The sequence below is a fragment of the Hypanus sabinus genome, unplaced genomic scaffold (genome assembly GCF_030144855.1).
Source record: "Hypanus sabinus isolate sHypSab1 unplaced genomic scaffold, sHypSab1.hap1 scaffold_326, whole genome shotgun sequence".
NCBI classification, from domain to species: domain Eukaryota; kingdom Metazoa; phylum Chordata; class Chondrichthyes; order Myliobatiformes; family Dasyatidae; genus Hypanus; species Hypanus sabinus.
Genome location: NW_026781233.1, coordinates 199,798 through 214,708, shown reverse-complemented (window position 1 = coordinate 214,708; position 14,911 = coordinate 199,798). Strand labels below are relative to the sequence as shown.

General features: G+C 46.6%; 1 protein-coding gene across 3 annotated transcripts in view; it reads right to left on the bottom strand.

Annotated features, from left to right (window-relative positions):
- Positions 1–14,911, bottom strand: part of LOC132388453 (NACHT, LRR and PYD domains-containing protein 12-like) — a 28,448-nt gene that overhangs the window by 3,401 nt on the left and 10,136 nt on the right. For 2 of the 3 annotated variants that reach the window (XM_059960802.1, XM_059960801.1), the window contains 6 exons: positions 13,777–13,869; positions 12,724–12,890; positions 11,651–11,822; positions 11,489–11,554; positions 3,920–5,657; positions 2,754–2,840 (listed from right to left, as the gene is read on the bottom strand). In XM_059960802.1, the coding sequence (XP_059816785.1) occupies positions 2,754–2,840; positions 3,920–5,657; positions 11,489–11,554; positions 11,651–11,822; positions 12,724–12,890; positions 13,777–13,837 (2,291 nt within the window). In that variant the 5' untranslated portion in view covers positions 13,838–13,869. The remainder of the gene's footprint in view (positions 1–2,753; positions 2,841–3,919; positions 5,658–11,488; positions 11,555–11,650; positions 11,823–12,723; positions 12,891–13,776; positions 13,870–14,911) is intronic. The other variant, XM_059960800.1, reaches the window with a different exon arrangement.

Sequence of the window (14,911 nt, the reverse complement as noted above, 5' to 3'; positions counted from 1 at the left end):
GTTTGCAGATGTTGTTCCCTTGTTCAAGAAAGGGAGTAGGGATTGCCCAGAAACTTATAGGCTAGTGAGTCTTACTTCAGTGGTTGGTAAGTTGATAGAGAAGATCCTGAGAGGTAGGATTTATGAACATCTTGAGAGGCAAAATATAATTAGGAATAGTCAACATGGCTTTCCCAAAGGCAGATCGTGCCTAATGAGCCTGACTGAATTTTCTGAGGATGTGAATCAGCATATTGATGAAGGTAGAGCAGTAGATGTAGTGTATATGGATTTCAGAAAGGCAATTGATAAGGTGCATTTGATAATGTAAGGAGGCATGGGATCCAAGGGGACATTGCTTTGTGGATCCAGAACTGGCTTGCCCACAGAAGGCAAAGTGTGGCTGTAAAAGGGTCATAATCTGCATGGAGGCCGGTGACCATCACTGTGATTTTAATAAATGACTTGGATGAGGATGTGGAGGGATGGGTTAGTAAATTTGCTGATGACAGAAGGGATGGGTGTGTTGTGGATAGTGTGACGAGCGGTCAGAGGTTACAGCGGGACATTGATAGGATGCAAAAACGGGATGAGAAATAGCAGATGGAGTTCAACCCAGATAAACGTGAGGTGGTTCATTTTGGTAGGTCAAGTATGATGGCAGAATATAGTATTAATGGGAAGACTCTTGTCAATGTGGAGGATCAGAGGGATCTTGGGGTCCAAGTCCATAGTGCACTCAAAGCTGCTACGCAGGTTGTCTCCGTGGTTAAGAAGGCTTACGGTGCATTGGGTTTCATCAGTCGTGGGATTGAGTTTAAGAGTCGAGAGGTAACGTTGAAGGTAAATAGGACCCTGATCAGACTCACTTGGAGTACTGTGCTCAGTTCTGGTCGTTTCACTATAGGAGGGATGTGGAATCCATAGAAAGGGAGCAGAGGAGATTTAAAAGGATGTTGCCTGGTTTGCGGAGCATGCCTTATGAGAATAGGTTCAGTGAGCTCGGCCTTTTCTCCTTGGAGTGACGGAGGATGAAACGTGACCTGATAGAGGTGTACAAGATAATGAGAGACATGGATCATGTGGTTAGTCAGAGGGTTTTCCACAGTGTTGAAGTGGCTAGCACGAGAGGACATATTTTAAGGTGCTTGGAAGTAGGTACAGAGGAGATGTCAGGGGTAAGGTTTTTTACGCAGTGAGTATTGAGTACGTGGAATCGGCTGCCGGCAGCAGTGCTGAAGTTGGAAACCATAGTGTCTTTAAGAGCCTCCTGGATGGCTACATAGAGCTCGGAAAATTATAGGGCTATGGGTAAAGCCTAGGTAGTTCTAAGGTAGGAACATGTTCGGCACAGCTTTGTGGGCCGAAGGGCCTGTATTTTGCTGTATTCTCCATATTATATTATAACATATCATATTATATTGCTGTATTCTCCATATCTGAAGATAGACTGTCCACTGACATTTTTTATAAACCCACTGACTCCCATCACTACCTTGATTATACCTCTCTCCACCCGGCCAAATGTGAAAATGCAATTCCCAGTTCCTCAGTCTCCGCCGCATCTGTTCCCAGGATGAGGCTTTCTTTTCCAGGACATCCCAAATGTCCTCTTTCTTTAAGGATCGTGGTTTCCCTTCTGCCGTCATCAATGATGCTCTCACCCGCATCTCCTCCAGTTCCCACACTTCGGCCCTCATCCCATCCTCCGATCACCACAACAGGGACCATGTTCCCCTTGTCCTCACCTACCACCTCACCTGCGTCCGATTCCAGCATATTATCCTCCGAACCTTCAACAGGACCCGACCACTAAGGACATCTTTCCCTCTCTACCCCTCTCTGCTTTTCGCAGGGGTCATTCCCTCCATGACTACCTGGTCCACACGTCCCTCCCCACATATCTCCCACCTGGTACTTGTTATACACCTGACCCTACATCCCCACTCTTGCCACCATTCAGGTCCCCAAACAGTCCTCCCAGGTGAGGCAACACTTCACTTGTGAGTCTGTTGGGGTCATCTATTGCATCCGGTGCTCCAGGTGCGGCCTCCTCCACATCGGCGAGACCCCACGTAGATTGGGGGACCGCTTCTTCGAGCACCTTCCGCACCGTCCGCCACAACAGACAGGATCTCCCGGTTGCCACCCACTTCAACTCTGCTTCACATTCCCATCTAGATATGTCCATACTTGGCCTCCTCTACTGCCATGATGAGGAGCAATATCTCATATACCGACTGGGTAGTCTCCAGCCCCTTGGTATGAATATCGAATTCTCCAATTTCTGGTAATTCCCTCCCTTTCCCTTCCCCCATCCCGCTTTCACTTTGCCTCCTCTACTAGCTACCTATCACCTCTCATGATTCTGCCTTCTTCTACTACCCATTGTGCTTTCCCCTTATATTCCTTCTTCAACTCTCCTGCCTATTCCCTCCCTGCTTCACCTCCCCGACCCCTTGATCGTTCCTCTGATTGGTTTCCCACCCTCCTCCCACATTATTTATAGGGCCCCTGCCCCCTCCTTCTTCAGTCCTGTCGAAGGGTCTCGGCCCGAAACGTTGACTTCTCGTTTCAACGGATTCTACCCGACCTGCTGAGTTCATCCAGCTTGTTTGTCCGTGTTGATTTGACCATAGCATCTGCAGTATACTTTGTGTTTCCTGTATTCTGCTGTATGTTTTCTATGTTTCTATGCTTCTACTGATCACATTAATGTTCAGCGTCAGACACCCAGTGACTGTAAACACAATCTCCCACAGTCTGGTACTTACCACAGTTTCTGTATTTTACACTCCGGGTTCCTCAGAGCCGCAGACACCAGTTTCACTCCTGAATCTCCCAGTTCATTCTGCCCAAGGCTAAACACAAACAAGTTGATGAACAGTGATTGAAACCATGGGTCTGAGGGAATTTCTCTCACTGGGATATTTCAGGAAACATTAAACTCTTCAGCAAATCACTGTTCGGGGTTCCCATCACTGTCAATGAATCTCACTGCACAGCTCCAGGGTATTCGCCGAATGTCAGTAATTTAGTCTGTCGGTGTGACCCTGTAAACTTCACATATTCTGTCTCATTCCCCGATGGTTAGAAAAGTGTTCCTGCCATGAGAGGGTTGGGAGGGGTAAGGATGAAGGATGGGAGAAAGTCCCACAGTGAGGAAGTTTTGTGAATGGGGAAATGTCGATGGGAGACGGTGGAAGAGACCCCACCTGAGGAAAAGGGATAGGGAGACAGAATCTGCAGGAGGAAGGGGGATGGGGTTGAGAGGGTGTGAAGGGGCAAGAGCGGGCGAGAGAGGGGAGAAAATTCCCACAGCAGTATACGAATGGGAAAAGATAATCCAATCAGATGAGATCATCCAGAAATGGATCATACCGGAGGTGTGGTCTGAACTGAGGCCCACAGTCGGCAGAGGAGATGCGCCCATGGGCTATGGGTATCTGGTAGTGAGCACAGTCACACCGGTGGACTGATGGTTATAGTCACACACGGGGAAGGGCAGGGGAGGACAATATCACAATGGTACTTCTTTACTTCTCACTGGGACAGTCTGCAGACGGACTCTTGTCCCTCACCGGGAAGGGGGTGTGAATCTCTGACCCACCTGCTGCAGTCAGTGTCGGTCTGGGTGTCAGTATCAGTGAGAAGGAACATTGTCAATGGACGTGTCACAGGCAGCGAGAAACACGGCCATTCCTGTGATTTACTACCATTAAACCAATGGCCGTTGTTCACTGATCTGATGAAGTCTCCAACATCCCTTCACAAGGAACCACAGAACCCTCCCATCCTTTGGGAATTACTGACTGATCTCCTGGTCATTTGTCACAATTCATCACAATCTGATTTGCTACAGTTTTACCCAATTTTCTTTACATTGAACCAACACAATGGAACAGTTTCACAGTTCAGAGTGAGAGATAAATCAAGTTACCTCAACTCCTGGCACTTGTGCAGCCCGAGTCCCAGCCGCTGGATTCCTTCACACTGAATGTGGCAGTTCTCCAGGTCGAGGTGTTTTATTGTATCACAGAGTCCGATGACATGAGACAGGACCGCACAGTCAATCGGGGTCAGTGTAATTTCACTGAATGAAAGTTTTTTCACAGATCCCAGCGCGTCCTGAGCCAGTCTACGATTCTGAGACTCAAACAGGTAGTGCAATGTGTTCAGGAGGCTCCTTTTACCAGCTTCACTCTCTGTGTTTCCACTCCGGCGTTTAACCTCCTCCTTCACCCAGTCAATCACCCGGCAGGTTGTTTGATGAGGAAATGGACCCAGAATCGCCTCCAGGCCCCGAGCTGTCATTGGGTTGGAGAGACCAGCAACAAAACGGAGAAATACCTCAAATCGCCCATCCTTCACGCAGTGGATTTCAGTGAGGAGTTTCATAATATCTCTGCAATCTGGGATCAGGAATTGTGCGACTGCAGCTACAAACTCTTGGATGGTGAGGTGTGGGAATGTGTACACCACGCTCCGGGCAGAATCCTCTCTCTCCAAAAGCTCCATCAGGAACCCGGACAGGAACTGGGAAGGCAGCAGATCGTAGTTGATCAAATCTCCATCTGTAAACACAATCTTCCTCTCGGACACTCCTCTGAAGGCCATCCGGCCAAGCCTGAGCAACACATCACGGGGGTTCTCAATCTCACGGCCGTGATTTTTCAGGATGTTGTAAATATAGTAGGAGTACAGTTGGGTGATGGTCTTGGGAACTCGCTGCGGGTCCCTGACTCTTTGTGTGAAGAAGGGACCCAGTGCCAGAGCGAGGATCCAGCAGTAGGAGGGGTTGTAGCTCATGGTGTACAGGATCTCGTTCTCCTTCACGTGTTTGAAAACAGCTGCTGCCACCATCTGATCTTCAAAATGCCTGATGAAATATTCCTTCCGTTTCTCACTAACAAATCCCATGATTTCAGCCCAGACCCTGATCTGAGCCTTTTCCAATAAATGTAACTCATTGGGGCGGGTGGTCACCAGCACTGAACACCCTGGGAGCAGCTTGCCCTGGATTAAACTGTACACAATGTCAGACATTTCACACCACCACTCGGGATCTGGGCACTGGTGCTTGGGTTCTGTATCTCTCCGACTGTCAGCAAAATCGATTCTATGTTTGAATTCATCCAAACCATCGAATATAAACAGCAATCCCTCGGGGTTCTTCCAGACCTCTCCCAGGATATTCCCAAAGTAAGGATACTGATCTAGAATCAGTTCCCTCAGGTTTATTCTGTTGTCAATGGAGTTTAAATCCCGGAATTTGAAACTGAAGACAAACTGGAACTGTTGGTATATTTTCCCCGTGGCCCAGTCATAAACAATCTTCTGAACCATTGTTGTTTTCCCGATCCCTGGGTCTCCGGCCACTGCCGCTGTACTCTCTGATTGGGATTTACTTCGGGAAAAGCTGCTCTGGAACAGCTGATCCGTCCGGAGTTTTTCCAGGTGTCCACGGAGATGTTTTTCTCTCCACTCCTCGTGGTCTCTGCCTCTTGCCCGCAGCTCATGTTCCACCATTTCCCGATCTCGAACAGTAGAAATGACCGTGAGCTCAGCGTATCGATCAACCAGCTGGAAAACCTTCACCTTCTCCCTCATCAGGATCGTGTTCACTCTCAGTGTTTCAGTTTGTGCCCGCAGAGTCTCCTTGTGTTTCTGTTGAACATCTTCCATGGGAACAGACAGTGGACAAACTGTTAGATGCCTCAACTCAGAACTCAGTATTTAAGCCCACAAGCGTTAGCTCAAAGCTATTGCATTAACTAGATTCATCAATGGATGCTCGTACAGTAAATTTCATTAACAGACAGAGAGGCCTTGTCTAGATAAACACCAGATCATCACTTTTCCACATTAATTGTGCTGTGAAGGTGAGTATTTCCCTGGTAGTTTACTGATCTCCGATTGTCTCGTACTGGACGAACACCCACCACTGCCACGGCTATCATTGTTCCTGTGGAAGAACTTTGAAAGTCCGATATTGATGTGGTGTCTAGAGATGTAGAAAAGGTTAGTGGGCATCCTCTCAGAGGAAGTGGTCGGGGAATCACAGTTCCCCCTCCCACCATCATTAATTCAAATTGCAAGGTGCATTTGTTTACTGGCACGTGCACTGTGGGTGGGTGATTGGGGGAGAAAATGTCAATAAAACTGTTCAGGAGGTTGAGACTGTCAGCATTTTGACACAAAACACAGACAATTCACACCTGCCATCATCACAGATGCTGCTCAGCTCACTGAGTTCCTCGGGAAAATGGTTTCAGACGGCAGATCTGCAGTCTCGTGTCTCTTAAAGGGTACGTGTTGTAAATTCTGAACAGATTGAAGATAAAGGAGAAAGAAATAATTGTTATTCCGGATCTGATGCAGCACAAAAACTCAGATAAAGAACACAATGGAAAACACAATAAATATAAATACATACGATACAGGAGTCACTCTGACCTCAGGTGGTTCTGACAGAAAATTTTAAAACCGTGATGGTGGTGGGGTGGGGGTTGTTAGTTGTGTAGGGGTGGCTTAGTCACTGGAGGTGTTGATCAGTCTTACTGCTTGAGAAAAGTAACTGATTTTGAGTCTGGTGGTCCTGCTGTGGATGCTACGTAGCTTCCTCCCTCATGGGAGAGTGGCAAACAGCCCATAGGCAGGATAGGTGGGATCCTTTTTGATGCTGCTGGCCCCTTCTTGGAGTCTTTCTGTTTATACGTCCCTGATGGAAGGTAGGCTGATGGTGCCGGTGATGCGTTGGGCAGTTTTGACTCCCCGTTGTGGAGCCTCCCAGTCCGACACAGTTATGCAGCATGTTGGCCTGCCCTCTGCAGCTCCGCTGTTGACGGACGGCAGTGTGGATGTGAGAACAGGTCAGACAATATCTGTGGAAATGGGAGATGCTACTGGTCTATGACTTTAAACACAAGTTTGAAAACCGTGCTGATTTCTTGTCGGGTGGTGAAGAAGAGAGCAGAGACCGAGGAATTCTGGTAGCAGGTAGTTCAGGATTTCAGTTGTCACAGGATCTGCATAGAACATAGAACAGCACAAGAATAGGCCCTTCGGCCTACAACGTTGGTGCTAGCATGATTCCACATTAAACTGTGATGTTTAAACCTTCTCCCCCTTTAGCTAACAATCTGCACTATTGTTCATTTTACCAAAATACATTACCATACATTTCCCAAAACTGTATTCCATCTGCCACATTTTGCCCATTCTTCCAATTTGTCTAAGTCTTGCTGCAATTCCATTGCTTCCTCAGCTACCCCTTCACCTATCTTAGTATCACCTGCAAACTTTGCCACAGAGCCATCAATTCCATTATCAAAATCATTGGCAAACAATGTGAAAAGTAGAGGTCCCGATACTAACCCTAGGAAAATCACTAATCATCAGCAGAAACAGGAAAGGCCCATTTTATTCCCACTCCCTGCCTCCTACCCTCAGGCCATTCCTCTGTCCATGCCGGTAGCTCTCCAGTAACGCCATTCGGATTGTATCTTGTTAAGCGGCCTCATGTGTGGCAACATATCAAACACCTTCTGAAACTCCACCCTGCTTGGTATTTACTCAACGAACTCTAGCAAATTTCTTAAGGAAGATTTCCCTTCATATAAACTATACGGACTTTGACTTATTTTATCATTAGTCTCCGAATCTCGAAACCTGAACATTAATAATTGAATTGACTTTATTTCTTACATCCTTCACATACATGAGGAGTAATAATCTTTACATTACGTCTCCATCTGAATGTGCAATGTGCAATCATTGTAATTTAAAATAATTTATAGACTCCAACAGTTTCCCAATCACTTAACTTAGGCTAACTGACCTATAATTCCACAAACAAGAGAAAATCTGCAGGTGCTGGAAATCCAAGCAACACACGCAAAATGCTGGAGGAACTCAGCAGGCCAGGCAGCATCTGTGGAACAGTTGACGTTTCGGGCCGAGATGCTTCGGCAGGACCAGAGACAAAAAGCTGAGTAGATTTGAAATGTGGCGGGGGTGGGCAGAGAGAAATGCCAGGCGATAGGTGAAACTTGGAGAGGAAAGGATGAAGCAAAGATCTAGAAAGTTAACTCTTGATAGAGACAGAAGGCCACGGAGAAAGAAAAAAGTGTGGGGGGGGTGCACCAGAGGGAGGCGGTGGACAGGCAAGGAGATAACATGTGAGAAGTACGAGGGCATGGGGAACGGTGAAGGGGGAGAGGAAGCTTTACTGGAAGTTTGAGAAATCGATATTCATGCCAGGATTTGGAGGCTACTCAAACGGAGCATAAGTTGTTCCTCCTCCAACCTGAGTGTGGACTTATCCTGACTTTGGAGGAGGCTGACATATCGGAATGAGAATGGGAAGTGGAAATAAAACGGGTGGCCATTGGGAGATGCCGCTTGTTCTGGCGGACACAGTGTCGATGCTCGGCGAATCGGTCTCCCAATCTACGACGGTCTCACCGAAATACAATAGGTCATACCGAGCTCATCTATGCCTCCGTCTGGTGCTCGCCCCATCCCTTTCTTTCCTTTCTTCCATGGCCTTCCGTCTCTTTCACTAACCAACTTCCTAGCTCTTTGCTCATCACTCCCCCTCCAAGTCTCACCTATCGTCTGGCGTTTCTCTCTACCCTCCCAGACCGCTCTCCACCCTTCAAACCTACCCCTCAGCGTGTTTTCCCCAGTCACACCAAATGTTCTCGGCCCGAAAAGTTGACTGAACTTTCTCCACAAACGCTGCCTGGTCTGCTGAGTTTCTCCATCATTTTCTGTGTGTTAGCCTATAATTTCAATTATTTTGCCTTCATCCTTTCTTTGCTGCCTTTTGTTGCCTTTCATCCGAAATCAATGAAATTTCCATTCATTTTTTCTACATTATATTGCGTTTCCTCTTCTTTTATGCAGACCCCTGCTGCCTCCTGAGGCGTCATTTACATTAATCTCCCTGATAAGACCTGATCTCACAGTGTGTCTGGACCCTGTTAGGGAAGTGAGGGTTCTCACAGTGTTTCAGGACCCTGTCAGGGACGTGTGGGGTCTCACTGTGTGTCCGGACCCTGTCAGGGGTGTGTGGGGTCTCACAGTGTGTCAGGACCCTGTCAGGGGTGTGTGGAGTCTCACACTGTGTCAGGACCGTGTCAGGGGTGTGTGCGGTTTCACAGTGTGTCAGGAACCTGGCAGGGTTGTGTGGACTCTCACAATGTGTCAGGACCCTGTCAGGGGTGTTTGGGGTCTCACAGTGTGTCAGGACAATGTCAGGGGTGTGTGGAGTCTCACAGTGTGTCAGGATCCTGTCAGGGGTGTGTGGAGTCTCACAGTGTGTCAGGACCCTGTCAGGGATGTGTGGGGTCTCACAGTGTGTCAGGACAAAGACAGAGGCATGTGGTGTCTCACAGTGTGTCAGGACCCTGCCAGGGACGTGTGGGGTCTCATAGCGTGTCAGGAACCTGTCAGTGGTGTATGGTGTCTCACAATGTTAGGACATGTGGTGTCTCCATTCAATGTATTCATCTGTGATAGGGAGTGTAAGTAAAGTTTGATCATCGACATTTTTACTTTAGAGAATGTGACCGTGGTGGAAATGATGCTCTTCAATAATCAGGGAGTGCATCTGTTTCATATTCAGAAATGGGTGTGGGAATTTCACTGTAGTGTCTGTTGCCTCGGCAAACAACAAGAGTAATAGTGACGAACAAGCTTGTAGCAATTTACCAATCCCTTGGTGCAGGGAAACTGAGGGGTTTCATGGACCGGATGTGGACTGGAACAGCATTAACAGAGGTGACAGAGATGTGAGTAGTTTGTAAACTTCCTGATTCGTATATTTCTGCTCCCATATTTAAATTATCATCTTTGGCATTTGTTCTTGTAAATGAGGGTTCTGACCGAGATTTCTTATATTTCTTATAAGAGCTTCGAATAATCAGATGAATCATGGGCTACTGTAAGATTAATAATGTTCTGATATTTGCCTTTCCTACGCTCTCTCCTCTGTTAAATGTGAAGTTGAGTGATCCAACTCAGTCTGCAATGATGAAGCCTCACAATCTCTTGAGCCCATGCACTGCCCCGGGCTCCATTTTCACAGACTCGATGGGCTTCCGGATGTAGTGAGCTTCCCATCCAGACGGTCACAAATTAACTAATTGCAATATTATTTATAGATATTTCCAGACCTTTCCACCTTCCTTGCCGCGATCCCACAACCCTCGGTTTCCCTGTCCTAATTCCCATCTCTCATCCTTCCTCAGTGTCCATCACACAACACCGGCAGACATGAATTTCAGCTTCTGTGGACTGAGCTGAGGAATATGTCCCCCGGTCTCACCCTCTCTAACACTGTAGCAGTGTTTGCACTAGGGAGTGCAGATGTGAACACAGAGGGGTTCATCTGCTGCTCTGTGGTTGAACAGACCAGTTGGGATGTTACCTGCTTTTCTAATTAAAGTGACGCTATTATTACTATTCAGTGACTGGAATTTCAGTGGACGCCCAACTCTGAGAAAATATAATCTGCGGGAACTGGGGGAGTTTGGAAAATGGTTCAGGATGAGGCTGTTCAGGAGGGGCAGTGCCTGGCAAGGGAAGGTTTTCACTATTTGCTGTGAAGAAATATAAGTTTTTTTTTCCATTCTCCAGATCGCCCCTTCTCCACTCAGACTCTGGTGGGGATCTGTAGTTGCAGGCCCCAGAGTGGTGTGACCACTTTCCTCAAACGCGCCAGCTCTCTGCCTCTTTCCTCAAAATGTCCTTTGAAAACTCTCCCTCTAGCAAACACGTTTCCCTGCGTCTCACTGTGATCTCTGTCACAGTGCCAGTATTTACCTGGTCAGATCCTCGTGGCTCAACAACTGAACCGCCCGACGCAAATTACAACTGTTGGTGGAAACAGAGGTCAAGTTTCAACTTAATGAAATTTGCTTCAGCCTCATCTGGGCCATTGCGTAACGTTCCGATCGCCCCACTACCGGAGGGATGTTGAGGCTTTAGAGAGGGAGCAGAAGAGCTTTACCAGGATGCTGCCTGGTTCAGAGGGCATGTGCTGTCATGAGAGGCTGGAAATATTTTGATTGTTTTCTCCAGATTATCGGAGACCGAGGGGAGCGGTGACACAGGTCTACAAGATTATGGGAGGCATAGATAGAGTGGACAGAGATAATCGGTTTCCCACAGATGAAATTTCTAGTACCAGGGGGAATATATTGAAAGTGAGAGAGTGTAGAATGAAGGGGGATGTGAGGGGTAGGATTTTTAATCAGAGAGTCGTGGTTGCCCGGAACGCACTGACCGGTAAGGTGGTAGAGTCAAACTATTAAAAGCATTTTAAGAGACATCTGGATAGGCACATAGATGTACGGAGGATGGAGACATCTGGACATTGTACAGGAAGGAGAGAGAGTTTGGGTGTGTCTGATTTACTTCTCAGCTGTTTCGGCACAATATTATTTGTCTAATGGCCTTTTCCTGTGTTATACTCTTCAATGTTCAATGCACGTTCACTTACCTTTCAGCTCACTGAGAATCTTCAGTAAAACTTGAGCGGGGTTTGATGGATGGGAGGGATTACAACCTATTTGAATTTAAACAGATTGAGGGAATGATGTGTAAAATTTTAAAGTGCACTGTATTTAATCCAAATTTGAATTAATCGCTGATATTATCTCACCATATATCTGTATTTCCTTCAGCATTTTGTCCAACTCTGGAACACCAGTCCGCATTTTCACAAAGGTTTCCCACATCACCCTCCGGGCGCGGGAGCCTTTCTCCATCACCAGGCTCAGGAGGAGTTTAGAACTGTCCGCCTGCTCTCCCTTATCAGCGAGATCAGAGATTTTCTGTGAAGAGTAACGGTGAACATATTGGGGACTGACAGATTCACACAGAGAATGAGAAGTAAATGATGTGCTCTGTAACAGGATCACACTGAGCAGTCACCCGGACGGGTGCTGATCCTGTCTGGACATGGACTGTACATTCTGAGTGCAGAGCACACGGAGGGACATTTACCGTGAACCTGGTCCACCAGTCAATGAGATCTTGGCCGGCCTGTGACCGCTTCATTGACAAGGCTCCAAATCATTAAGTAATTCCTCACCAGATTTGGCGGTATAAAACAGAAATCATAAAATAACGATCACAGATGAAGAAATAAAACAGGAATTGTTTTTTTTTTATGACGAATTGAGCGGTCACAGAGGAGTTGCAGAAAAGATGATGACGCCAGTGTCCAACTTGACAGCGGATTCCTGGAGGATATGTGATAACTTTCCTTTGCCTTTTCCAGTGGAGGTTTATTCACACTACAAGATGGCAGTATTCCCCGAACCATACCGCTTGCAGTTAGGGATTGTAACAGAATTATCTCCACCCAGACCAAACCACACTCGAGCTCCTGTGGCATTCACAGATAACACCCCAGTTCTCACTGACAGCTTGCCGTCACACTGCACGATCTTCCCAGACTGAAACTTCCTGCCATATTTCCATTTAACTCTGCAAGCCCACACAACTGTTATTTGCTCAAGTCACTCCGAACATTGAGCAGCCGCCTAACAGATCGTGGAGTTTTTTCACCCCTTTCTATCACTGGTTCAGATTCACATGTTTGTGAATGCATATACAGTATTTATTTCCCAGTTGTTCTTTTATCTAATTTAAGATCTGATGAGTCAGATTTCCGACACCCATCAGTCCTGTGATGTGTGAAAATTCAAACCCATTCTCCCTCCCACTCACCCGATGTTCATCTCCGCTGAACTGATTCTCGGCCGTTAACGCCAGGCTCACTCCGTGCACCCCTCCTTCCATCGCCTGCTCCAGCCTGTCCCGGTAGATATCCGTCAACTGCAGCAGCTGGGAATCGTCCCAGTTTGCCAGGAGCTCGGTGATTGCTGAGCTCGGAGCTGTGAAAGACAATGAGGAGCATTAAAGAAATTACCGAACATATACTGGGCAGTAACTTTCTCTCTGGAACCCTAAAATCACCAAACACAGTCCGGAATATACACATATATATATCGGGACGGGGAGGGGTGTAGTGAGGAATGGGCTTGGGCCGGAGGGTGGGGAGCGCAGGGCAGGTAGGAGGGGGTATAGTTCAATCTGTCGAAGACTGGTCTTTCTTGTCCCCGGGGATACACCTCTGTGTTTGGGAAGGATTCTGTTTATTGCTGAGAATATAGTAACCATCACCATCACTCTCCTGGTACTGTCCATCACCACCGCTTTGCTCTGGGTTACTGTCTGCCTGCCTGGTCAACCCCTTCCTCAGCAAATCTCTGAAATTTGTCACAAAATGCTGGTGGTACTCAGCAGGTCAGGCAGCATCTATGGGGGAGAATAAACAATTAAATTTTCGGGCCAAGGCCCTTTATCGGACTGGAAATGAGGGGAAAGAAATTCTAAATATTGCCACATTACTTTCTATTCCTTGTGATTCTGACGCAAAACGTCGAATATTTATTCCTCTCCATGGATGCTACCCGGCCTGCTGAGTTCTGCCAATATTTTGTGTGTATTTTTATTGGCCAAAAATTTAGCATCAGCAGAATGTCTTGTCTTCTGGAGTAACTCGTTATTTAAATGTGCATCACAATCTGTTAGAGGAGCAGGAACAGACGGTAAATGTCCTCCTTCCACGTGTGACTGTTTCCTCAGAGATGTTAACTCTCCCTCTCTCTCATCTCTCTGCTCAGTTTTCACAAATGTTTTGTGAATTGTCGATATTGAATTGAACACGGACGCAGAATCCGCAAAGTATTTAAAAATTAAAATAACTCCCCAACATACCCGTGTCCTTTCCCGATGTTGACGTCACTGGCTCTCCTTCACTGCTCGCAATTTGATCCATTTTGAGGACAGGTGTGATTAGTGTTTGCTGCTCTGTCACAAAAAAAATAACAAGAGGATCAAACAATAATTGGGCTTTAAAGGAGAACACAGTTTTGTTTTTAAACGGAGGCAAACACTTCCAAACATCTTGGGCCGATCCACTGAAGCCTTGACATGGCCGGATTCATCTGCACCCATCCACCCACTGTCACACAATGTCCATTTCCGATCTCTCCATGGAGTGTACACTGTGCAGGGATTCTCCGCGGTATCTACTCGCTACATTGCAGGCAATTCCCTTTTAGGAACCAATCTTGTGTTTTGGATCGGGAGTGACGTGTCAATGAAATGGAAAGCCAGGTTCAGCAGACAGCGCCCACGTCATTGTTGCTCCAGGTGGCGCTGTGGTGAGTAATGGACAAGTGTTACAGCAGTGTGGGTTAAAACGTTTCTGCTGCCCAATTTTACATCTATCCCTGTCATCACTGAAGTCTATAAATTTCTCAGTCACATTTGATTTTCACCGTCTCCTTTCAGTTTGACATCGCCTGGCTTTGACACCAATGGCAATATATGGTTTGAGTCTATGTAGAAACACTGTGACATCCTGAACAATGCAATCTCAACCACAGGTTCAGGACATCTTGACCTGAATCACTTTAGTTTCTCCGGCAGGACTTTAAAACCATTATTATCACTGAAAATCGGTCAAGATTTATTTGAACATATCACCTGGTTAGTATCAGATAGTTAAATAGCACCTTGTTAAGCACAATGTAGACCCGCCATACATTCAAAACAGCTAGTTGGGAGAATAATCTTTGACATAAATAATATTAAATGCTGGGATTATTCAACAAGACAGACTGTATTTTCATATTTCAGGTGGAAAACCCTGTATCGGAGCTGAACATGTGTGCAGGAGCCGTGTAACTGTTCTCTATCTACAATGTATTCTGCGTTGTGTATTTATGATGCTTTTTATGTTAACTTGTAGTATCAGTGGAGGAGTGGTAAATGTGAAGGGAGTCAGTTACATATTTGTGCTTTATTCCATGCGGTTCACATCTGGAGTCTGAGGGATGTCATATCT